The following is a 26,363-nucleotide window of genomic DNA, read 5'->3' as shown; positions in this document are numbered from 1 at the left end:
ATTCCATTCCTTTTGGGTAACAGTCACCACAAAATGCTACTTGCAACATATAGCTTTGCATGTACTGTACTATTGTGTACAGTTTTTGAGGGGGGAGGGTAAAAGGGAACAGAATTATTCATTTTATTACATTTTTATCTCATCCTTCTTTCAAGTAACTTAGGGCTGTGTGCATGGTGTATCCCAACCACCACTTTGTGACAATTTTAGGTCTGTACAGGCAATAATTCTGGGGGCAGACTGGAGCGAAGCCTGCTCCACTCTTCTCCGCTCCCAAGTCCCACCCCCATGGACTGGCCTGATTGGCCAGAACTCAAAATTGAGACTGGTGGGAAACCCTACCCTCTTCCATGGCCACCCTGTCCAGCATTGTTTCCGGGGGATCAGGAACAGTCGCAACAGGCTGCAACTGCAGTGCACCACAGGACTGGGTAAGCAGCCATTCTGGGAAAATCAAAGCACATGGGCAGTGGATAGCACTGTGCCTGCTAACCCCACCAACAATCGCAATACATGGATTGACTCTTCTGCACATAGCCTGTTTATGTACAACTTGCACAAACATAAGCTCTGCCCACAGATTCTGTACTGTGAAAAAAATACCGAATGAAGTCCACACAAATTAGACACATTCCCAGGGCTGGATTAACCATGAAGCAAAATAAGCAAGTGCTTAGGGCATCAAGGGAACAGGAGCACCACAGAAATTTTCCATTGCCAGATTTTTAACATTAATGGTCACAAATTGCTCCACTGAGCGTTCATTTTCTCACTTGAAGTATGTTAAAAATCCCAACAGAACAATTATGCAACAAGGCAGGCTGGTTACCTTATCTCTACTAGTCTAGAAGTAGATGTGTTGCGTAAGATTAGTTTTGAGGATGTGATCAAAGACTTTGCAATTAGAAAAAGTAGGAGATTTTTTTTTAAAAGTATAAATAAAGTGGAAGGATACAAAAATAAACATTATTTTCCATCGTACTATCGGTTTTGCAAAATAAAAAAATATTTTATGGTTTATTAGTGTGTGTGTGTGTGTGTGTGTGTGTGTGTGTGGCACCAAAATCTTTTAAGTGCTTATGACGTCTACAAGTGTTAATGTGGCCCTGCATGTTCCTTCCTCCATGTGGTAATTATCCTCAGAACTCTCTTTCACACTAGGTTCATGTGACATAGGTTAGGCTGTGAGAAATTCAGCCAAGGATACCCAGGGAATCGTATGAATGAGAAGGAATTTGAATTTGGCTGACCAGCACTCTAGCCATTACACTGTACTGGTTCTACTAAAAGGCCAAAACATTTCTATCTATCTAGTTATTTATTTATTCTATTCCATAAAATTTATATACTGCTTGATTGTAAAAACAAACCTGAAACTGGTTTACCAAAACAATAAAATATATCAGTAAAAGAATAAAAGTATCAGTAAAAACAGCTATTTAAAATATCTCAAAAACAAATCAGCAATAAACTAAAAACAAATCCAAATCAACATTCCACATATCTGAGTAGGCTTGTCTAAACAAACATGTTTTTGGCAGTCACCAAAAAGTACAGTGAAGGAGCCTGCCTGCCTGATATCAAGAAGCAATGAGTTCCAAAGTGTAGGTGCTGCCACATTAAAATATAGATTTCTTATGAATAGCAAAGTAAATCTAAACAGCCAGAAAATGCCCACAAAAAAGTGACATATCTGAAGTTAACAGACATGTACATGGACATTTTCATCATGTGGTCCTAAGCATTAGCTTGCTTAAAAGGAACGAAATGTTCACAGATATTCACTGGGGTTATTTAAACAAAAACAATTTTTTTTATCATTTGTCTCTAGAAGTGAATAGCCCCTTAAATTGCAAGCAGGGAGGCTTAAGAAACTTAAAAAGCAGGCCACCTAAATATGACTGTTCCTTCAGTAAAATCCCTTCCCACTCTCCTCAAACAAAAATTAATTTGAAAGGCATTTCTTGTAGCCTTACTTGATTCTCCAAGATTGATTGTTTTTAAAGTGCCTATTTGTAAGGCAGTTTCTTCAGAGCAAGATAATACAGAGATTTGGAGGTGGGGAAGAATAGTAAGAGAGGGTTATTTTTTAAGAAATCATTACATTGTCTGGTTTCTATAAGAAAAGTATTCCAAGCAAAGGTGGGTGGGGGGGACACTTAGGAAGTTTGAGGGGGAGACTTCTCCACCCAAATTCAAGTGATGCAACTAAAAATATTCCTGCAGTTTCGCTCAGGATCGTAAGCTTAGTTTTATGATCAAAGTGCTCAGCTGCTCTCATTTATACTCAGTCCATGTACATACTGCTGTGGCATTTCCATTTTAGTGCCTATCTTTTCCAACATACTTGGCACCTTATCTTTCCCTGCTGCTGAAGTCTGACTTAAAACATGGCATTTCCTTTCCTTGTGGTTTCAACTTCTCCCATGTTCTTACTGAAATATTCATTTGCTGACCATAATTTATGATATTTGGACATGTTTAGGGCGTTTCTGCCTCCTGGACAGCTACGTGTTTAAAATCATCTCTGTGTGAGCAATCAGTTATTTCCCTAGACTACAAAGCCCAAATGAAATCAGGTGCTTGAGGAAAACGTATTTGCTTTGCTTAACAATCACACCACAAAGCAAAACCAAACAAACAAACAAAACCCAACTTTTATTCTTCTGAGCAGAGGATTAAGAGGATAATTCTATATATATATGTATGACACATTTTCATATGCTGACCTTCAACTATTATCAACAACAATAGTCCTTAGCTTCCTGGTTCATTTTTTTTAAACAACAACAACAACAACTGTAAAATGCCATGCTTAAATTACTTTTAGCAGCCTAAAGTCCACAGAATGTAAGCCTCTTCATCCATATTTGGTCTCACTTTCCCAGTTTATCACCACCTATTCCAACCTGCAGATCTTTAGCATTGAAACTAAACAGAGGGATTCAAAGTGCAATTGATTATTTTTTGCTCTAATACTCAGCTGTGCTACTTTGCAGGAAGATTGATCGTCCAGACCTTAGTAGTGGGATTACATTAGCTATAAGATTTCACAATGCTATCACAAATCTAAATAACACCTGGCCTCAAAATAATAAATAAATTTGAATATATCTCCAAGAAAGGCTTCTGCAAATACCCAAATGGAATTTAGATCGTGTGCTAGCCTACTTGGCACCTCAATATTTATTAGTGCTATGCACTAATACACAGGATTCAGACCAGCTGGGACACAAGACTCTTAACCTCAGGGTTGTGGGTTCGAGCCCCACCCCTTTGGGCAAAAGATTCCTGCATTGCAGGGGGTTGGACTAGATGACCTTCGTGGTTCCTTCCAACTCTACGATTCCTTTTTGGAGCCTCAGAAAACAACCTACCTAAGTCTAAGGCATATCATACGCTGCCTGATTAAGCTCAGATTTCCTCTGAGTCTTCTTTATCCCTCCCCACCCCATTCGATACAACACCAAGTTGTCAAAGGAAGCTATACAGCTACATTCACTTTCTAAAAGAATGAGGAGGGGCAAAGGTAGTCATGTTGTTGGTGGGGAGGAATAATAAAGAACTTTCTGACAGTAAGAGCTGTTTGACAGTGGAACAGACCCCCATGAGAGGTGATTGGCTCTCCTTGGATGGTCGTATGACGTGTGTGATCTAGTTGAGATTCCTGCATTGCAGGGGGCTGGACTCAATGACCCTCAGGATTTCTTCCAGCTCTACAATGCTATTATTCAAATATTGACTCAATACTCAATATTTCAGCATTTATTTATTTTAAAAAATCTATTTCCCAGCATTTTTCGTGTGGACAAAGCTAGTTACATAGGCACAAATTCTATCAGAAAGCCCTAAACTTTTGGCATGCTTTCATATGATTGCAGGAGTCCCACAGAGTGCTACCCACATTGTTACTGTAACACTGAAAGGGCACTCTGGGCAGACCAATAACAATGTATTATACTTCTAAGCAGCTGCTTAGAGTAGATTATTTGGTCCTAAAGAACTTTCAGTGTTAAAATAAGCATACAAACAACATGCGCGCACACACACAAGTTTCTGAGAGCTCTTGAGAAATCCTATACGTCCATTAAAGGGAGGGAGGGAAAAAGAGATTGAGCTCCCCAAAGCTGTCTATCTACATTTGTACTTCCATGTGCTCTAATCCAGGGCAAGACAGGTAAAGCAGGCAAACCTGTGGTATAAGGGCTGTTTTTTCTTGACTTCTCATCAGGTTGTTGATTGATTCAAAAAGCCTCCTCATTGCTTCTTCAAATTCTGTCACTTCTTTGCCTTCATACAGCCTGAGAGAAAACATATTCTCATTAAGAAGTGTAACTCCCTAACAAAACAAAAAATTGAAATCACTGGATTGTTATTGTCAGACAGATACATCGGTATGTACCTAAAACGACTAACCTAATGTTATTGTTCCAATTCATGGACACAGCACATAAAAACGTACTTATTTCCCCACTCCCACCCCAAGTTAATAGCCTTTACAGAAAAAATACTTGAGGCTGTCTTTGGAAGACAACTTGGACATTTCATGTAGTATGCATTGCAGTAATCCAGTCTGGAAGTTGCTAGAGCATGGAGTAACATGGTTGAGTCATCTCCATCCAAAATGGCCTGTAGCTAGTGAACCAGCCATAGCTGGAAACAGGCACTCCTAGCTACCTGGGCCTCAAATGACAATGTTGGATCCAGGAGTACCACCAAGCTATGGAGCTGTTCCTTACAGGGGAGTGCAACCCAGTTCAGAACAGGCTGTCTCCCCATGTCCTGCACTTGAGAACTTGGAAAACATATACAGACATTATCAGGACCCATGCAACTACTAAGAACTAAGACGAAATAAAAATCTACTACTAGCACTATTAGCAGGAGCAATCTAGATTAATTCAGGACTAGTTTTAGGAAATCCCAGACAATAGTAGCCCTATATTTTTAAAACACAAACACATCACTGCTACTTAGATTACTAAACTTCTAACTGTCCAAGCATTTGGATGCCACATATTCTGTTCAGATGAATAATGCTGTAGCCTGTACTATACAAGTCTGTAGCACAAAACTCTCAAATTCCTTCTCATCAGTTTCTTGTAGCACAATGAAAGCACCCAATGCTATTCATAATTGTTTCCTGAGTAACTCCATCACTATCCAATTCTGTGTCAAATTGAGATATTAAGAAAATGAGACAGCAAATGTGAATTAGATTACCAGCCAGCATGAATTAATATCATATCCCAGCAGTATTTATAAAAGGCAAAAGCAGGGTTTAGCCATTCATCATCTGGTTGTATTATACCTTTATTAAATCAAATATCAGTTAATACATATTGCCTTTTTCTGAAAAAGGTAAAGCTCAAAGCTTGCTAATTAACAACAAAATTAAGGACTTTTCCCAATTCACATTAGTTAATAACAGTACTGCAGCCTTCATTCTATCAGGTTTATCAGTGGTCGTTAAAGCTGATTTAATCTTCTTTATTAGCAAATTAATCTAACCCGCTACATGAGGTTGAAACAAGAATGGAAATGCATGTTTTATTATGACAAGGGAAGGCTAATACTTGCCTGAAGCTTATATACAAAAGCTAACAGCAATCCAATCTGCAAGTTACAGTTGCTTCCTCTGGCACCATTTACTTCCAACTAAAAGTCAAAGCTTACCCTTGCATGAAGATGCGATGTAGTCAAGCACATTGGACGTGTAAGACTCTCTCATACATTATAGCAGCACAACATGGAAACAGGATTTGTAAACATCACTTTTTACAACGTATTTTCTCAGCTGGAAAAAGCCATTTTATGATTGTTTCTACTCACATTTTTTGCCGATTATTTCAACTATATTCTGATACACCATACAACTTGGTTACGACAGCCAAGCATCTATGTTGGTGAAACGTTGCTTACCTTTATTAAACATCACTGCTTTGATGTATATAGCATCGCCTTATATTAATATACCAGTTTCATAAACCCCTCAAGAGTAGCATATTATTCCTTTGTCACACAAAGAGCCAATTGCTGTTGATACATTTATTTAATAATGAGCATAAGTGCTGGGTTGCTGTTGGTTTCCCACCCCCAACCCCCATATCTGCTACACAGCGTCTCAGTTTCCTGATTTGACAATATTTATGTTTAGTTTATATTATAGTACTAGTGATCCAGAGATCCGTTGGTACCATCCAAAACAATTAAACAGAACTAATTTCAAGTCAGTATTGCTCCAGTCTCCCTCTCCCTCTCACATTTTGCGTACGTGTGGAGAAGAGCTGAAGTGGGCAACTGAATCCATTTAACCACCCTGCAACTTTCACAGGCACAAGTTGTGCTGAAAGTGCAATGACATATAGCCTCTCCATCAACACCAGGTATGTACATCATGATGAATCTTCAATAAAAATAATGCCTGGAGGGGTCCTGATATGTAACTATAGACCAGCTTTGAATGAAGCTTGCTCAAAGTGCTGGGAAGTGATTTTCCTGTGTTTGCAAGAGGGTAGGAAAATAATATCCAGAATGTGTTGGGGAATGAATATTTCAAAAGACTGAAATACTGAGTGAAGGTCAAAAGTGATTGTCTTTTGACAGATGGCAAACTTGCAGTAATGAAAAAAAGCTTAAAGCTTTTGTCAACAACACTTGAGAAAAAATAAAGCAATCATCTAAAAAGATACTGTGATTATGGCTGACGGTTGCTGCAAGGTTGTAGCTTTTAGTTGATCTAATGGATACATGAAAACCTAGAGAAGTAGACGTAACTTCAGCTAATGGGATGTATCTTTGGTTTCATTTTAGACCAGTAGTTCTACAAATAAATCAGACTATCAACATATGTATAAACCATAGGTTTACTCTGATATCCCTCTCCGGGGTTTCATTTGGATGTGTACTGACAACAATTGTGTTGTGACAATAATACAGGCCAGAATACTTGTGCTTAAATTATGTGAAAAGACTTCACATAATTCCCCACGATGTCACACACAGAACAGAAACAGACCAAATGCTGGAAGGACGGTATCCAACGCCTCTTGTCCCAATATAAATTACAAGATTTTCAGGTGACTATGAAGATAGACAAGAGGCACTTAAGAGATTGTCTCTTTAGGTTCCATGCAGAAAGGGATCTAACCATGATGGCTTCTACCAAGCGTTCACCATGGTTCCCATGGTCAAAGCTCCCACTTGCCGTGCTTAGAATTGCTTTCACAGAATTACGATTCCAATCGATGCCCTCGGCGGTGTTGGATGGATGCTACGGCAAAGTACATTATGAAGAAAGACTTTGTCTTGCGGTTCACTTTCTCCTCCCAGACCTCTCGTCGTATCCACTCCTCTCAATAACAAACTCAGCTTTCAATCAATTAAGCACCCCAAATAAAAAAAGAAACAGTCTCAGCTTGGACATATTACGCGGGGGAGGTATATACAAAAATACAATAACTCGGAACAAAGTCTCACTTATATATCCTAAACGGGGTGAAAAATTACCGTCCCTTTTGGTCGCTGGCGTAGCGCACAGAGCAGAAATGTTTCTATCCGCTTTTCAAATATTCAACTGTTTTTAATCAATCCATTGCCTCAGATTTTTACACTTTGTATCTGAAGTCTCTCCGCAACGCCCACTCGGCAGTTACAATCTTACTCCCTCTCTCTCCCAGTCAGTGGCGTAGCGTGGGGGGTGCCAGGGGTGCCGGCCGCACCGGGCGCAACATCTGGGGGGAGCGCAAGTCCAGAGGGCCCAGCCGCGTCGTGCCCTCGGCCCGCCCCTATTGTCAGAGCGGCCGGCCAGCCTCCGCCTGCTCCTACCTTGCCCACCCGAGGACTGCGGCAGCGCCCGCCCCCGTGGCCACCTACCCTCGTCTCGCCCATTGGCTTGCCTCCCTCGGCCCCGCCTCTCTCCGATGGCCGCGGGGGTGTCCTGCTCGGCGCCAGCGCCTTTTTTCAGGAGGTAGGGAGGCTGGACGGGGAGGTGGGGTCGGAAGCGGGCAGAGAAGGAGGGGAGCTCGTAGCCAAAAGGGCTGCGCCGGCCGGCAAAGGGCCGGGGAAAGTTTGGAGAGGAGAAACGCACCGTCATGATTTCCTGGTGGAAGCGGCAGGATTAGGGATGGCGAAGCGTAATTACGCACGAATTTCGCTGGGTGAGAGCTTCGGGGATCGATCGGCGGAAATGGGAATCAATTGGAATATGAGAAAGAGAGAGAGAGAGGGACCATCATTCATAGGCATAGATTTGTAGGGTTAGGGGGCGCAAATCCACGGGTTAGGGGGCGCAAATTACTTGCCTTGCCCCAGGTGCTGACAACCCACGCTACGCCGCTGCTCCCAGTCTTCCGTTACACGCCGGTTACTCTTACCGCTGAGGCGAATTCCTTCTTCTTTCATGTCATAATATCTTTGTTCCGCTGGTTTCTTTAACTTAAATTCAGTCTGTTATTGTTTTAGTTATAACCCAGCTTCTTAATTGTTGTTGGAGCTTGCCGCTTTCACTCGGAGCCTGAGGCTTCACAGCACGGGGTCTGCTGCTTCCCTTTCGTGCTGCAGCTCCAATCCTGTTCTCAAACTTGGTTTAAAATGTCCGAAAAACAGAGAGCACCGGCAGCACCGCCAGGTATCTGTCCCCCAAGATAATCCTCTTGGGGTTTCGAGGTCCACGGAGCCTTCGTGACACCTCTAGACCCCCGTGTTGTTCGAGACCCCCCCGGAGGGCAGCCTCGCGCTCCTTTCTTGTGGCTGCGGCTCGCTGGAAGTCGAGCACAGCAGTCCTTGTGAGGCTTCAGACCCCGCCCTGGGTCAGGTGGTAAGTGGCAGGAAGGAGCAGGGCCCTCAGACACTCACACCTGTTCTAACATCACTTATTAACATCCCCTGTTTCCGAATGGAACTCACTTGAATAGGGTGGAAAGGGTGAAATGGCTGCTGAGCGATACTGATGACTTTGTAACTTATAAGGTAGCACTCTATGCGCTGGCAGCTAAGAAGATCAGGAGGAAAGAACTAGATAAAATAGCGGTCAACTGCAAAGGGGATTCGGATATTTAATTTAGCATATTTTACTAGCGAATCTTCTGCTATTCTATTTTATGCAACAAACAATCTTAGTAGTTGTGACTGTGGTTTATATTGTATGTGTGGTGCCTGATGATTTTTATGATTATTGCTGGTTTTCCTTTTGTTATTTTTCTGAATGATGCCATGGCCTATGGCTAGCGCAATAAATGTCTATGATGATGATGACGACAATGACAGGCAATACAAAGTCTAGTCTAGTTATAACAAGCGCACTAGATAAAATTGTTGCAGTGGGGAGAAGAAGGAATTTCAACCTAAGCATTAAATTAAATTGTGGTAAAATGTTGGTCTCCATGCTAAGCTAAAATTGAGGAGTTTGAGCTGAAGTTTTTGAACAGTCTGGGATTTATGTTTCCAATGTGTCAAAAAAAAAAAGATGCTGGAACTTCAACAGGGCAGGGCAAGAGTGTGATAGTAAATCTCATTTTTTGAGATTACGTTTAAAAAGAGAGGACAGATGTCCCTAAAATTGTTTGTTTTTACTTTTTGCCAAAGTTGAAAGCACAAACATGACCTCTGTACAAAGAAGAATTCCAATTGTTTTGAAATTGTAATCTGATATGATACACAAGGTTTAATAATGTGAACTGCTGCAGAAGTCAAAATAATTCTTGGGAGTATACAGTATAAATCAGCAGGTGTGGTTTTTTAGCTTTAGGCCTTGAAGTAACCCATCAAAAATGTAGTTGCTACAAACATGTAGTTAGCACCTTCCTTTGGTGTGCTTTGTAATCTGAAGCTAACTTTGTTTTAAAGTTAATTTTATTTTTAACATTTTAAAATGTATGAAATCCTTCCAGTGAAGCTCTGATGGACCCCTAACAAAGAAATCCTCCCTTTCCCGTAATCAAAGTCACAGCAAGCCTGGCTATGATTTGCTGCTTTAATAGCTAGGTATTTAGCAAGGAAAGCTAGGGATCCTCCAATATTCCACAGCTTGAGTAGAAGAAACTGCTGGATATGTAATACAAATGTATTTATTTCTTCTTTTAAACATACTAGATACTTTTGATAAGATGGGGAACTCATTTTTTGAGAGTTTATGCTAAGCATTCCGCAAAGTATTAAATTATAGACCAGGTCTGATGACTCGCTGGGATCATGGCTATTTCTTTCTTCAGGTTCTTAAATGTTATTCTTATTGTGGCATTTTGCACTGAAAACAATCCCTCTTGTCCAATTACCAGTTTTGTTTCTGTGCTATTTCTCCTAATGCATGGAAGGTAACAATTTGGTTAAAGAGTTGTTTCTATTTTGTGGTTCTGAATTTAAAACGTAAGGGCAGTTTCCTTGCACAATGTAGCTTTATACTCCTTATTGGGGGGGATATTCCCTCCTGTGCTCTCAGATCTATCATATAAAGAGCGGGGGTAGGGGGGGACTGTTTTTGTATATAGTAAAAGTCAACTGAATTATCTACAGAAGAAAGCAAAGTCCTTGCTTAAATGGCAAGCCTGTGCTTCTTTTGGAGCAAATGGAGAACTTTTGCTCTTAAAAATCGTAGATCTTAAGGAAAACACTATTCCAAATTCAAGATTGCTCCTTGAAATTAAATGTACAAGCTTATTACACACTTATTGGTTTCTCAAACTCCCTTCTCCTCTCTGGGCCTATTTGGCAACTGTAATGTGTTGATCCTGAAGAATACAATTAAAGCTACTGGAGACTGCTATGCAAGTTTACATTGCTGTGCTGATTTTGTATCCTGAAACACAAGATGCTATTTTACAAGTGCCATTACTACCTCTAAGGACAGCACAAACAAGGTTGATAACCTCTGCCAATACTGTAAATTGTGCCACTGCATCAGGTGCCATGTATAATATCTGTGTGCAATATCTGCTTTCATTGACCTTGCAAACAAAATTTCATCTGTAATCTTCTCCGGCCCAGAGCATTTCCAGTTCTATTTCTATTATGGCAAAATGTGAGCTCACTGTCACAGTAACTGCAACACCCACCCAATTAATCTATTTGAATAATAGGCAGGTGAACACATGTCTTTTTAAAAAAGACATGTGTCTTTTTAAAAAAAATAAATAGATTTCCAACATTATTTAACAGAGTAGGTGATAAATTCCCCGAAACTCCCAAGAGCCTGATGAAATTAAGCAGGGGCCGTGTCTGGTGGTCGGGCCAGAAGCCCCTCACCCTTACCTCAGTGCTATTTCAAAAGTAATCAGACTCTAATACTTACTGTGAAAACAAAGTCCTTGACCGAACTATGAACTTGAACACATATTCCAGAGATTTCAGAGTTCTTAGTATAGGTTCACACTGTTCCCCTCTGCAGGAAATGTCCAAGTAAGTCTTCAAAACTGTCATTAGTTTCCTGAAATTGAAAAAATGTGTTACAAAGGGGGAATGGGGCTAAACTTTATCACATTTCCTTTGTATAGAGTGTAAAGTGGCAAATATCTATATAGTGCATGATGTAACATGGCAGACTTGGTTTTATTACTTTATAATTCAAATAAAAATATTGCACAATTCAATGGGGGAAAAGCACAGTAGCATGACCTTTTATTTCCCATTATTATTTCTATCTATCACACAGGATGGCTTTGGACAGTGGCCACGGTCATTGCACTGAATAATATTGCTAGTACAGTGTAGGGCTGGGAATTCTTGGCACCAAACAATCTGCAACAAAGCAGTACTTTGGGTTGCAGTATTTAAACGTTTTTGCAGCATGCAAAGTATTTTGGCAAGGACTGGAATGATGATGAAGATGACAAAGGACTGTACCTGAAAGTTACTGACTCATAGCTATGAGTGGAAAATATATTGGTGGAAATATATATTGTAAATCATACAATATATTCTGTATGCTCCATAGTCTAATATGCTCTTAGAAGAAAGTGCGTGTGCAATTGCACACACAAAACACCTCCCTTTTCAAAAATGGATTGAATCTAGCCTAGGTGAGCTCCCCTTTTGTAAACTATGAGACTTAAGTCATGACTGGTTTCAATAGCAGACTGATCCTCCCCTCCCCATGTGCTGTTCTGGGGGTTCTTCCGACTTCCCTGCCTCAGAGCCAATTTCAGGGAGCACCAGGGTGCACAGCCTCATTGTACAAGTGGAAGCCCTCGTTAGGTGAATCCTGCTCTTAGTATGAAGCAAAACCATTTTATATAATGACTAGAAACAAATCTAAGGACACATTCTGAACCGTATTACATACCATACACACATGTGGATAGTAAAAATTCTCTATGTATCAGTGATCTTAAGAAGACTGTAGAATGGTACCAGCAATCCCTTGAACATTTGAGCAGGTGACCTCATTCCAACTCACAGCTTATGAAACTTTAGCGCTAACCAGATTCTGACTCTTCCACAGCCTCCCTGGAAGGCCCCATGAAATCACACCCCAAGCACCATGGCAGACTTCTTAGCAGAGCCAGCCCAAGACATTTTTCTGCCCAAGGCAAAGGTCAAGATTCCACCCTCCATGGACAGAAGTTGACTGCGCTGGCTGTTGAACTTAAGTGCAACATTGGCAATAGGGTAACATATTCCACAGCACCTGAGGGCAGCAGGGGGTGCATTGTCTCCATGTGCTACCTAAAGAGATTGATTAACTCATTCTACCTAATGGGAAAGCCTTAGACATTGCCCATTTTTAAAAAGAGATTCAAAGCTCCAGAATCCACTGAGGGCAACCATTAGAGAACAGACAGAAGCTGTGCATGAAAGACTGCACCCAGCTTGATGCCCCAACACATGCAGTTTAGGGGAAGTTCCAACCATAAGATCTAACACATTCACATCTCAAGGGACTAAGTTCTCATCTACACATGGAACAACATAACTAATTTTGCAGCTTGTGGAGCTGTAGTGTAGTTCACCATATGCCTTGTCCACACAGTGCAGAATCTCCATACCATCATCACCACCAGACAAGATCTTCCATCAGTGGCATGGAGTTCTGCTACACATAATGCAGGAAATCTATTCGGCAAGTTAAACTTTGCACAGACAAGCCTTGTATACAAAGCATGTAGACCAGCACTCAGAGATCAATGAGGAATCATTTTCTTGAAAATACAGTGAACAAAAACCAACATACGGTAGTAATAGATGGAGTTTAGTGCCAACAAACTCATTGGTACTTTTATTCCCTTTTTCCTTCCTGAGCGTATGGTAGATCTGAAGACCCATAGTGTTCTAAAGTCCCCACCAAACTAATAAATAGGGGGCAGGGTTAGGGGTTGCTTTAGTGCACTTGGCTTTGATGTGTAATCAATAAAAAGAATGCCAAATTGCTGTGAGTGAGCCTGATTTTATGTGACCTTTAGTGAGTCTTATGTTGTGGGCAAGTTTTTCCAACAAGGCAAGATGACACAGCTTGTCGTACCATCTGTCTATGGAAAATTTGTGCACCTCTCTTCAGAAATATGACATTTCCCAAGATGAGTATCTGTTGGTGTTTGTATGTTAATTTGATGACAATTTTTATTTATTTTTCCATATTGATCTGGAGAAGGGAGCATTATCTTTCCCGAAGACTGACAGAAAAATAAAAATAAAATAATAATAATAATAATAAATAATAGTAATAAACCTTTATTGTCCCTACACCACCTATGTGCAGTGAAATTAAACGAGCCCCCCCCTCCCCTAAAGTCCAGAGAAGATGTCACTTCCAGCTCTGCCACCGAGTTTTACATGGAGATACCAGGGATGCTATGGATGGTGTGAATGCAAATTATTTGTTCTATATATCACTTTTCTCTCTAATGATTGAAATATCGTCAACTTACTTGTAGGCTAAAGTTGCGCTGAAGTGCTGCTGTATATAAGCCTCCAGTACGGTATTGAAATGCTGGAATTTTCTGTCTGCAATGAGTCCTATTATGTAGATCTGTAACAGGTTAATAGGATTAGTGGTTTTTTTGTTTTTATTTTGCACACCAAAAGTCATTTGAAAAGTTACAGTTTGCAATGAGCTCCTAAAAAATTTCAATTAGGTATTTTGTGTATTAGCTAAAGCCAAAAGTTTATTATCGAGGGATGCAACATATCTATGTTGGTGATCCTGAAGCCATTTCAGTTACAAGCAGTGCCTTGCTCCTATAGTAAATTGTTTCAAAAAATGGAGCCCATAGTTTGAACTTGAACAGCAGAGGGCAATCCTTACCAGTGCATCAAAGACGAGAATGTCATATTCATCACTATGAGAATGTTCCATCATGATATTAAACAAGGCATCTAAAGTATCTTGGAGGAACTAGAGAGAGAGAGAGAGAGAGAGAGAGAGAGAGAGAGAGAGAGAGATGAACAAATATTTTACAAGCTCTGATATCATGACAGGATAAAGATTCTTTGAGAAATATTTTCATGTCTTTAAAAGAAAAATTCCACCTAGCCCCAGGGAAAGCATTTCATGCCTCAAAGGATCCATCTTTCTAGCCTTGTCACCTGGAGCATCACCACATCTTTGAAGACTTATTTTCTTATCATAGCACACATTTGACTCAAGCAAGCAAAGCAGTCATTTCCCCCCCAATGTAATGCTAAGGATGGCCTACAGTTTATACTGGAATGAACAGAGCATTTCCTATTCCCCACAAGTGGAAAGTTGATTGCTTTATCTGTAAATGTTCACAGGTGTACTGCAAGAGGTTTGTAAGTTGCACAGTCCCTTAAAATGTGGAAAGTAATTGTTTTCAGCAGTGTGTCACTGTGAATTTAGCTGCAGCTGGTGTTAAGTAATATCCCTCAGCCTAAAATGGCTTGATAGTATGCCCAGACCATCAGGATACTTAAAGCACAAATGCAGGGGAAGGAGATAAAGCTAGTATCTCTCCTCCCATTAGCGTGCCTGGTCTCAAGTCTTCGGTATCACCCAAATCATTGCCAAGTGGGAATGAAAACATGGTGCGTGCCAACTGGAAGAGGATTCTTCCTTCCATTCATACCAGCTCAGGTCTCTCCCGCCCTTTGTGCTTTGTCAGAAAGCTCAGATGAGAAGAAGGAAAGGAGGGTGAAGAGGTTTGCAGCAGGCCAGGATCAGCCATTGTGCTGCCAGTTGCCAACCACAATTCCAGCCTCAGAAACTTGGTGCCCGTGAACCCCAGCTGGAATATTCTACAGAATACCAATAGAGAGGATGATGAAAACTTTTATTTGGCTTTTCTACCACATGTTGCTTATGATATAGACATCATAAGAACAACATTAAAGCTCCAATATGCGAAATACATGACAATGATCAGGAGATGAACTGATCTTTTACAAAAAGAAGAAGCTACAAGCTAGCCCAGGGACAACTCTGAACTTGATCCACATTTCTTAAATAATCAGTTCTTACAGCAGAAAAAGAAACATCAGTTCAATGCAAGGAAAGATTAATGAACTACTTATTTACACGGTGCAGAAGGTGGCTTTTCAAGTTTAGAAACACTCTGAATAGATCTTGTAGAATAGCCTGGGTCAACTGAATTCCTTTTCTCAACCCCATTAAAGAACCGTTTGAATGAAGGTTTATAATCTCGCCCTCTTCATCAGTGCTTCTAGTGTGACTGCTGTGTGTAACATCTTGCCTGATGGAAAACATTAAAGTTTGTGACATTTTGGTTGGCCCTAATAATGATGTTACCCAGCTGTGGATTTTGTATGTAGGTAAGTAATCCTTGCTACATATTTCCATAGTCATAGTCTGAAGTATAGTTCTTCATAGCAAAAGGAGCTTGCATCACATAGATAAACCATTACATGTTCACATTTCACCAATAAACACAAATATTTTCCAAAAAAGAGCAACACTCACCTTGTGATCAGAGATCAATTTACTTTTTATATATATTAATAGGAAAGGAAAAGATAATGGGTAGCTTTTCTTAGTCTCACAACCCTCTAAGCATATATTTCATTTCATTTTTACAGGCAAAGACACATTGCCTTTTAGATTTGCCTTGATATTGTGCTTACTTTGAGTTAATCGTGCGTAAAGAGTAAAGACTTGAATCAAAGGATCTACGGTTGTTACAAAACTGCCATGCCCAGAATTTTGATAAGTTTGGGGAGTGCTAAAGCAGCAGCTCGCTGATTCTACTTTAATCAGTGTGAGTGTCCCCAAAGAATATTTGTGTGAAGCTTCAAGTCAAGGGAAAATGAATTATACCTGCTGTATTTAGCACACATGCAGCCTTAACTTACTTTCAGTATTGAAGCTAATATGGGAGAAAATTGCTCAGCACAATGCAACAGAAGGCAGGTGTGACCCTCCACCCAGGTGCCCCTTTTGATGTAAAAATCAAACTTCATCCTTTATTTGATAAACGAACAGAGCAAACATATGAACAACCAGGACTGCCCCCATCACATATAATCAATCAGGAATTCGCAAATAACCTGCTCCCACCGAATCAGGGGTCACTGGGGCAGAGGGCATATTTGGGGGGGGAACTCTAATACCAAGTCTTTGAAAAACATGCTTTCTTTTGTTTGAAAATATTCTGAACACAATTGTTTCATCATTGTCTTTTTTTAAAAAATTACGTTTGCTGTTAAAAAACAAAAAAGCCAACAAAGAGAAGCATATTCCAGGGCAGCATTTAGCACAGCACGGTTAATAAAATACGAAAACATTAAAATAAAATAGAAACTCTGCCATGTAAGGTATGCCTGAAATCCAGTTCAATTGTTGAGCTGCCATCTGTTTTCTGTGCAAACAGGACTGGTATTATCCTGAACTGATGTCACTTTGGGGCAATTATTTCCAAAAAGAAGTGGCTCTCCAGGGTTTCAGGTAGGGGAAATTCCCAGCCGCATCTGAAAATCCCTTTGCATGCAAATAATATGCTCTACCACTGACCCATGGCCTTTCCCGCAACGAAGCCAACAAGACTGATGCCTTGTAAAAAGAAAACACAACTTTATTATTTGAGAACTATGCTCTCAGCCTATGATGGCTGATACTGAGTGAAGACAATTTCCTGAGCCATTCTCAAGGGATTAGTTTGCTTCAATGAGCACAAAAGATGTGTTACCACTTGAGATAGAAAAACATGTTGTTGAAATGGCTAAGATTTCCTACATGGATTTTGGAAATAAGTTGAGGAATAGCACCAGGATTCCTAATTTGTCTCTCTAGGAAATATTTATCCATTGAGGAACCAAGGACTGCACACTACATAATTTCCCGGGAAAGGGGGATGATTACCTCCCCCATAGTATATGGCTTTTCAGAAAGTCCCTGACCTAAAATTACACTGCTGTAAACATTTTAAAAACATACCTTCACAATTTCTTCCCCATCCACAATCTTCAGTTTTTCTAAGTTCTCCTTCAAGAGCTCTGGCTTCATACGCCACTTCAAAAGGCCCAGTAAACCAACTGCAGAGAAGAGCAGAAATATATTCACAGAGAAAGGGGGTCTAGCTTTCAAGTGGAACTTAAAAAGCCTTGTCAGAAGCTTATATTCTTACCATTTTGAGTTAGCTTGGTTGAACAAACAAGCGTTGAAATGGTAAATGTGTCTCTTGAGCTTACTGAGAGCCCTCCAACACTGCTTGAACTCCGACTTAAGGTTGAGCCTTTAGAGTCTATGTTATGACGTGAGGAAGGGAGACTCAGGTAAGCACTGGCATCCTCCATTTTCTTACTATCACCCTTGAAAGCAAGGCATGAAAACAAGGTGAGAGTCAGTGGAATGAGCTAAATTCACATATAACTAGGATAACTTTGCTGCACTCTTCCACACCAGTAGCCTTTTAGAAATAAATCTTTTTTAAAAAAATATTGGATTGAGAGACTTAACCCAGTGAAGACTGCAAAAGTATATGCAATTTCTCTGCACAAACAAAACTCACAATCTACTTTTGAAACTAGGTGAGGATACGTGGGCAAATAATTTTCTGCTGGTTTATAAAGAGAAGAGGTCACAACATGCACATAAGTCCGTGGACACACGGAAACCATTAAAAAAATCTTCTCAGTGAACAATGGAAATGTAAACAAATTAATTTTATTTAAATCATGTTTACCTTGCTCTTCAATCAAAAGGGTCCCCTGAGCAGCTTACAAATAGATCAAAACTATGGTCCTTAGACCACTGGTGGGGAATCTGTGACCTTGCAGATTTGGTTGGACTCGATCTCATCAATCCCAGCCAGCATAGCCAAGGGTGAAGGATGGGGGGGGCGGGGGTTGTTGTTCTCTAACAACACCTGCACAGTTTCCCCATCTCTGCCACAGTTCCCCCATTGCAGCAGGTGGGGCAGGAACTAAAAAGCAAACTCAAGCACCAGTTTTTAAAGCAACAGTTCTTATAGCAACTGGATGGGATTAAATTATGGGATACATCAAGGTGAAAAGTAAAGCTTCAAAAAGTAGCAGCTTTGGGTTGAATTGTCCTTCAACTGACACCAGGGAGCGCTCTCCATGTGATGTTGGATTCCGTTCCCCATCAGCCCAAGCCAGCATTGCTCTTGCCAGAACTGATGGCAGCTGAAGTCTAGAAACGTCAGGATTGCACCACATTGGTTACCCTAGTACAGGCAGACTTAGTTATGCTGCTGTGTGATCATTTTGTGTATTATCCTGTTCCCACACCACTGGCTGGGTATGGAAAGACCACAGTATTAAGTCTGTCTAAATTTTATTATCCTTTTGGCAGGGACCAGCTGCATGTGAGAGTTCCCTGCAGGGAATTAGCATCTACAGGCAAACCAAGGAGAATTGACCCCCACCTCCCACCAGCTGATATCACCTGCCCATCAGAGTGATGTAACTTGATTTACATGCAGGAGTGGTTTCAGAAAAATGGCCTTGCTGGCCAAATTGCAACTAGGTCAAGATAAGCCTACAGGACATATTCCCCAGCCCTGGACTAAACATGACAGGAACAGCTGGGAAAACTTGAACAAGGGCTTCCATTTTCAGCAACAGTCCTACAACCAACTCATTGCTAGTTGTGCCCTAAAACTCCACAAGTGAGAGTCTTTTTCATTTTAGCAACACTCAGGGCATTGGCCATGTCCCACAGGGCTTCTAACTCTTAAGTACTAAGAGTAGGTTCCTAAATTGTACTGCAGACTGTTTTTCAAACTTGGGGAGCCACACAACTCTGGTGCTAGGGACACCTGCTTCATACAACTGATTTTCCTTATTTATCTTCAAGGAAACATTGCGGATGTTTAGTAATAAACTGCTTTTAAAAATGGAAATCAAAGGGTATTTAGGCAGCCATTCCCAGTTTAGCATTTAAAACTGACTAAAGGTTTTATCACCAGACTGCAGCTTTTTGTCTGACAGATCTCCAGCATCCTATAAGGACATATTTGGAAAAGCTCCAAACAACCTGAAATATAGTCAGCTCAGTCTTTTCGTCCCTTTCTTTCTGTTTCCCACTAGGCCATTTGCAAGGATTTTGTGTAAAAGCCAGAAACTTGGGCTAGTTGCCAGATGTGTTGAGTACACCTGAATTTTTTTAGGAAAAGCCAGCTACAGCATTTTCACTTGCTGTATGTGCTAGAACGGTGTAAGTCAAGAATAGTCAACGTGCTGGCCTCCAAAGTGCAACTCCCACCATCCCTAGCTATTGGGTATGCTGGCTGCGACTGATGGGAATTGTAGTCCACAACAACTGGAAGGTACCATGTTAGCTATTCCTGGCGTAACTCACACTACACAAAGAAATCACCGAGTTCAGTTCTAGCACTGATGGATGTTCCTATATGAATATGCTATCCTTCAGGACCCCTCTTTCAAAATTTAGGCAGATGGATCTGGGCTGGGGAGAAGGGTTCCCCCCCCCCAAGTATTTGCATGCCAGTTATAGAATGCCCTCCCCCTAGTCCTTTCAGGCTAGGAGTTGTTGGCATCTGTCTGTCTCAAGAGACAATGGAGTGTGCCTCTGATGGGAAAGTAAAACCACAGTGTTAGCAGCACCAAAGTGAGCCCCCTGGGACTCAATCTGCCCCAGCCTGTCTTCACATGCAGGGGAAGTCCCTAATTCACCAAGGGTTTGAGACCCATTGGCTACCTTCACCTGGTTTAGCCAGCCAGTCAAAGTTGTTCCTGGAGTGTGGCCACTGTCACGTGCGGACAGCTTCTAGGAACCTCAGGTGAGAGCTGAGTGGAGGGTGGGCACCAAACGTGGACATACTACCCCAAAAGGAGCACGGTGTGTTTCCTACCAGAGGTACTACTCCTCCCCTAACACCCCACACACCCCAGGCTTGGAGCATAATGTTTTAAGTAGACCAGCAGGAGACTGTTAGTGGATTGTGCAAAGCAGTGTGGAAGTCTATGCAGCAAAACCGACAATACCTTTAGAACGGCCAGATCATGAAAGCCATCAAGCAGAGTTGTCCCATCCTCCTTCATTAACTTCACATATGCCATTGCAAAGTTCTTTTCTCCTTTGTCTTTAGCTGTGCAAGAAATAATTTGGTATGATTCTTTCCCCCCGCTTATAACATGTCCACTTATCTAATGTTGCATATTGAAAGCAAGTAATCAAGCGGGTTACTTACACTCCTGAGATGACCGATGTCTAAACGTAAAGCGCAAGTGAATTCTTTGCATATCCTCAATGGGCAATGCTACCTATTTAAATACATAAACAGCTATTAAAGTAAAAATGATATGATGAATACATGGAGGGAAGGTCTACCAGCAGTTCTAAATTAGCGCTGCCCAAATATCCATCTATGGCTAAAGTCCTGCTGTAGTCATCAGTGGCAGCTATTTGTGCACAATGACCTAATGTTATGCTCTGCTGCACTTTTTCAGGACTTGTATTTCATTATTTGCCAAATGAAGCGATACCACCACAAGATTACATGCCTTTGAAATAAACTTTACATTTTAATGCAAATTCATATCATGACTAATGCTACTGTTGAATGAACTTTCTTGCTGAATAAGATAGTATTGCTTAGTCATAGATATATTAAAGGGCTTGCTTTGAAGTCCCTACACTGCAAAAAGTAAATTCTAATGTGCCTCCTTTGTTATTTGATCTTTAAATTGTACGTGGATAAGATTCACAGTGGTGGAAAGTTGTATAATAAAAGGATCCACCAATGTAGAAATGGGGCCAATTCAGATGTAAATTCCTCCACAAAGAGGAGCCTTGCTATTTTAAGAGATAACACCTGATCTGGTGTTAGTTACAGGTAGGTAGCCCTGTTGGTCTGAAGAGGTGTGCATGCACATGAAAGCTCATCCCAATAACAAACTTAGTTGGTCTCTAAGGTGCTACTGGAAGGAATTTTTTTGTTTGTTTGTTTTGACCTGATCTGGTGCAACTGCCACTATTTGGGGAGTATGACATCATGTCTCATGCAAATCCTGGAGTTCCAGTATTTGGGAAAGTAACAAGTCAGATGTTTCATCCTCAGTGAAGCTACACTCTGGAACCTATGGTCTGAACTCATCTTTATACTACACCAGGTATCTTAAGCTTGTATACAAAGGTCACCTTTCTAATATCTGCCAATTCCCCTTTCGCACCACAGCTCTCTGTGCTACATCTCATGCTGTTTCAGAGAGCTACCCAGTTTTGAGCGCTTTTTAGGGGACACAAAAGTGGGGAGGAGAGACCATGAACATTCACTCTCTTCTAGATCCAACCCATCATTCTAATTCATTATAGCAGCATCACCACACGTACGTTTGGACACTACTGATCAAAATCAGGATTAACTTGGAATTAGATGACTCCAAAGGCTAGTTTTAAAAAGCTCCAAATATTATAAGCTTAGCTTGGATTTCCATTAGTGCACCATTTTCAGAAGAGACACTGCTTGACACATAAATATTTGAAAGTACATGGAAATAAATACATTTTGTACCCAATAATAATTTTTATTATGCCATTTTTTTTCTCCCTGCTGCCCTCTGTCTCTTCTTGCCAAAGCACCTTAATAGAATTAAACTCATTATCTACCTAAGAGCCACATTATGACAGCAATTTTCTATAGTGCTCTCTCTTTAAAAGGAGCAGATTTACAATAAGCTTTTCTAGTAGCCTACAGCCATTTTGTAATTATTTCCATCACAACCTTCCAAGAATTTGCTTATTACAAGTTACATGCAAACCATAGAGATGTCAATTAATTCTTCTCTAACAAGGATATAAATTGTAAAAGGTCTTTTTTCATGAGGTGACAGAAGTTACCGTATTTTCTAATTTTTCTCAGCTTACTGGACCATACACTCCTACGTTTGCTCTAAGTTTTTTTAAAATGCATTATTATAATACTAGAAGAAAATGGAATGGGATAAAATTTCTATCAAATTCATCTTGGAGATTATGGGCAACTAAGTTAACTGTATACTTTTACAAATGGAAAAATCACACTTCTTGCTTCTAGACAGCAAAATAATGCAAGCAATTCCTTGGTGGCTTGCATTCTTTCAACTGTATTGTCAGAGCTTCCAGTTTAGCATAAGCAGCAGAGTCCTAGGTTCCTCTTAAGCAAAGATTTTAAATGGGGAGGTGAGGCGTCTCCTCCCCTTTCATACCTTTAATGTCTCCGCCCAGCGGGGCTGTTTAATTTGGTAGTAGACCACTGATTTATATTCACTTGTAGGCTTGTCTCCAGCTCCTAAACATATTGCATTCTTACACAAAACAGGGGAGAAGAGGAAAGAGGTGCAGCTTCTTAGTTCTTACGTACATATTTTGAATTCAGAACTATATAAGTACTATAGTTTTAATACTGCCATCCATACAGTCTATGCTAACCTCTAGGACTCTTATGTCTTGACTCTCCAGAGAGGGCAAGTGTACAGTCCCAAAGTGGGGCAGAAACCAAAGGAAAACCACGGAAAATATGTTTATGATGGTGCAGCCCTGTAAATTACCTGAACAGGCAGGAAAGGGTGAAGTGCCTCACAGCAAGAACGTAAGTAATTAAGGCCAGCGTCAGCACTTAGCATTATGGACCACTGGCAACTCTGATGCACTTTGGAAGGGCCCACCATGTTACTTTGGCCTAAATTGTATTTGTGAACTGTCTGTGTCCCTCAATACCCCTGATACTGCCATCAAGGCTTTGTGGAAAATGTAAAGCGGTGGCCAGCCTGCAACCACCTGTTGCCACCAGTGCTTTTCACCACCATTGGTGAGCCCCCAGAGAACGCTACAAAGCATTCGGGGCCCACTAGGCCGCACTTTGCTGAGGATTCCAATAGACCCAGATCTGGCACGATATTAACAGACATACTTGCAGAAGCAATGATTGCAGTTAAGCAGAAATTTAGCTTAACAACTCAAATGCTGGTGCACAGAAATTCTCACAGAAGCACTTTTAGGGACCACATTATCTGGGAATGTGGCCATGTCTGTACCTGTCTCTTCTTACTGAACAAGAAATGCTTTACTTCTCCCACTTGTAAAGGATAGTAACATCTGTCCTACCAACTGTAACTCATTAGCAAATTTAACTGCATTTCCACTACCTAGCCCCTAAAATTATTCAGCTACTTCATAAATTTTCAAATATTGGAAATAATGTTCTCAGCATCCAACAAAACTATATGGTGCATGGGAGAGGAGATTAGTCATTGAAGGTTTTCTGGCTACTTCTTCTCTCAGCAGTTTTCCAGAATTTATATTTATGTAACTGTTTTATGCTACTTATTTGCATGTTTAGTCTTTCATGCAAATGCCCTGCCAATTTTTTCTTCCTTTCCAACCAATATCCAACCAATACTCTGATCCCTAAGTAACTCCCAGGAAATTTAACAGTGCAATTATTTTCTCAGCCAAGGATATCTTGCTGTTCCAATAAATTTTTCCTTCTTTTCACTCTGTATCATTTATTTTTAAAGCTAAGATGTCAAATAGGTTGGTCACATCTACTTAAGCACACCTACACAGCAGACAAAAATGTATATAGAGCTTTTATCTGAATTATTAGTCAGAAGGAGCATGAGAAGATATATATATATATATATATATATATATAAAATTATAATAATATATTATAAGGCAGTGGAAGACAGGAGTGCCTGGCGTGCTCTGGTCCATGGAGTCATGAAGAGTCAGACACGACTAAATGACTAACAACAACAACAACATATATTATAATATACAGTGGCACCTCGGGTTACAAATGCTTCAGGTTACAAAAGCTTCAGGTTACAGTCCGCTAACCCAGAAGTAGTACCTCGGGTTAAGAACTCTGCCCCAGGATGAGAACAGAAATGGCGTGGCAGCGGGAGGCCCCATTAGCTAAAGTGATACCTCAGGTTAAGAACAGTTTCAGGTTAAGAATGGACCTTCAGAACGAAGTAAGATATATATATATATATATATATATACACACACACACACACACACACACACACACATATACACACACACACATATATACATATACATATACATACGGTATATATACATATATATGTGTGTGTGTGTGTGTGTCATTTAAATATCAAGGTGTTTTGTTTTTGTTTTTACAGGCAATTTCAGCCTTAGATCAGACCCGGAGGAAGACTTGAGACTCTCTGCCACAGACTGTCAATAATCTTTCCGCAGACCTATCTCAGATTTTTCACATTATTTTGGAACCTCCAGAAAAGCCTCGCAGAGGCAAACACCAAAGGGAAATTCTTTGTTGTTCACTACTGCTTCACTGGCAGCTGGGATTTCAATTTGCATTGTTGTGAGTACGCATGGAACTTGCAGGAACAAGCAACCTTGCATGACTTTTGCATGTTGGAGTATGGAGCTGAAGCTATGGAATATATCAGCGAATGGGCTTGGGCCCAAAATGGATTACTTTAAAGTGGCATCTATGATTCTATTATTTGTGGACTCTAAAAAAATTATGTTTTGCTCTTAAGGAGTGTTATGAAGGTCAACAAACAATAGTTGCTGAAGTAAACCTATTCTTGTTGCCCTTGATTTATTAGCTAGCTGCTTCACCTGTAAAATTCAAGGGCAGAATGTGGGGCGGGGAAAAATCTTTTTTATACTAAAAATGCACAATTATATATATATATATAAACCAATGTGCCAATGCTATCAGTATATTATATATCAATATATTATACTAGGGTTCTTAGAATTCTTACTAAAATCTTACTAAAACTTCAACAGTTAAAACATATGGCAATCTATTTAGGCTAACTTGCATCTATACGACTTTTTTTACCCCCTCATATATCAAGTGCAAACATATCTCTCAAAATATGTCATGACTGGGATAAGATGGCTTGCCAATATACACCTATGGCTGAAGAATTCTGTGTGCTGAGTTTCTGAATCAAGCGCTCTTCATCAGCTTATAAATGCTAACAGAGCAAAACCAACAGATCTGAACTGCAGCACAAGCTTTAGGAAATGAGGTTACAGAAAAGTTGTGCTTGTTCATCTTCAATATGCACACAAGAGAGCAACACTTACTGGTATCACTTTCCCATCTTCATCACAGACACACATGTTGACTTCTATGTTTCTCTGTGAAGTTTTATTAGACTTATCCAGGTCTCCATTTAGCAAGGTAATGTAGATGTCATTTCTTATATCGCCTATGAAAGAAATGCAAAAAGGTAGATACCAGGACAGAAAGGACCGAAGCAGCTAAGGTTACAGAATGCATAATATCCATGCCTTGTCCTACTCAGTGATATACTGAAGTGTGAATGTTCAGGGGAGAAAATGAAATTCGGCTTTGATGTCTATTATCAAACTTTTATAGTCTTGTCAGGAAAGAGCTTGACAATGCTTCTACAGCGATATGTAATTCTCATCCTACAATGACACCTCCTGGTGAAGAACAGCAAAGGCACACCAGCTAGAGGGAAGAGTGTCATGCAGATTTGAAAGAACTATGCAATTAGTAACATGTTGCTGTAAATTTAATTTGTGAATCACTTTTTGTGTAAGTTTCAAGGTGGTCTATACTCAAACAGTAAAAATGACAAAATATAGGTTTAAAAACAACACAACTCTGCAAGGCAGAGACCTAAAAGAAATAGTACAAAGCAAAACTCCCCTTCAAATTTTAGGGGAGGGGGCAAAAGTTAGGATGGGGGAAAGTCACTGACTGCAAATGGGACCATTTTACCACCAAACTAATTTTGAAACAGAAGAGAAGCACAAGGCAGCTTTTGATACAGGATGACTGTCTGTTGTATTTTTTTTAAGGAATTAAAAATAGGGTTGATTGAAAAGTTGTCAAAACTCTTTTGGCTTGAAATGAAGGAAATACACACAGGCAAAGGGTTTCATGAACCAGCACTCTGACTCACCCTTTTCACCACCACTGCCTGCTTCATGGTCCTGGGGGCAACAGTAT

At 40.4% G+C, this 26,363-nt stretch overlaps 1 protein-coding gene across 1 annotated transcript in view; it reads right to left on the bottom strand.

Moving 5' to 3' along the window:
• Positions 1-26,363, bottom strand: part of DOCK2 (dedicator of cytokinesis 2) — a 263,188-nt gene that overhangs the window by 202,307 nt on the left and 34,518 nt on the right. Inside the window, exons 14-23 of the mRNA XM_053376513.1 lie at positions 25,469-25,593; positions 22,576-22,674; positions 20,580-20,652; positions 20,374-20,477; positions 17,529-17,712; positions 17,339-17,436; positions 14,237-14,326; positions 13,860-13,960; positions 11,288-11,422; positions 4,193-4,301 (exon numbers count right to left, since the gene is read on the bottom strand). Of these exons, the coding sequence (XP_053232488.1) occupies positions 4,193-4,301; positions 11,288-11,422; positions 13,860-13,960; positions 14,237-14,326; positions 17,339-17,436; positions 17,529-17,712; positions 20,374-20,477; positions 20,580-20,652; positions 22,576-22,674; positions 25,469-25,593 (1,118 nt within the window). The remainder of the gene's footprint in view (positions 1-4,192; positions 4,302-11,287; positions 11,423-13,859; positions 13,961-14,236; positions 14,327-17,338; positions 17,437-17,528; positions 17,713-20,373; positions 20,478-20,579; positions 20,653-22,575; positions 22,675-25,468; positions 25,594-26,363) is intronic.

The sequence above is a fragment of the Podarcis raffonei genome, chromosome 2, assembly GCF_027172205.1.
Source record: "Podarcis raffonei isolate rPodRaf1 chromosome 2, rPodRaf1.pri, whole genome shotgun sequence".
NCBI lineage: Eukaryota > Metazoa > Chordata > Lepidosauria > Squamata > Lacertidae > Podarcis > Podarcis raffonei.
This window is presented reverse-complemented; position numbering and strand designations above follow the sequence as displayed.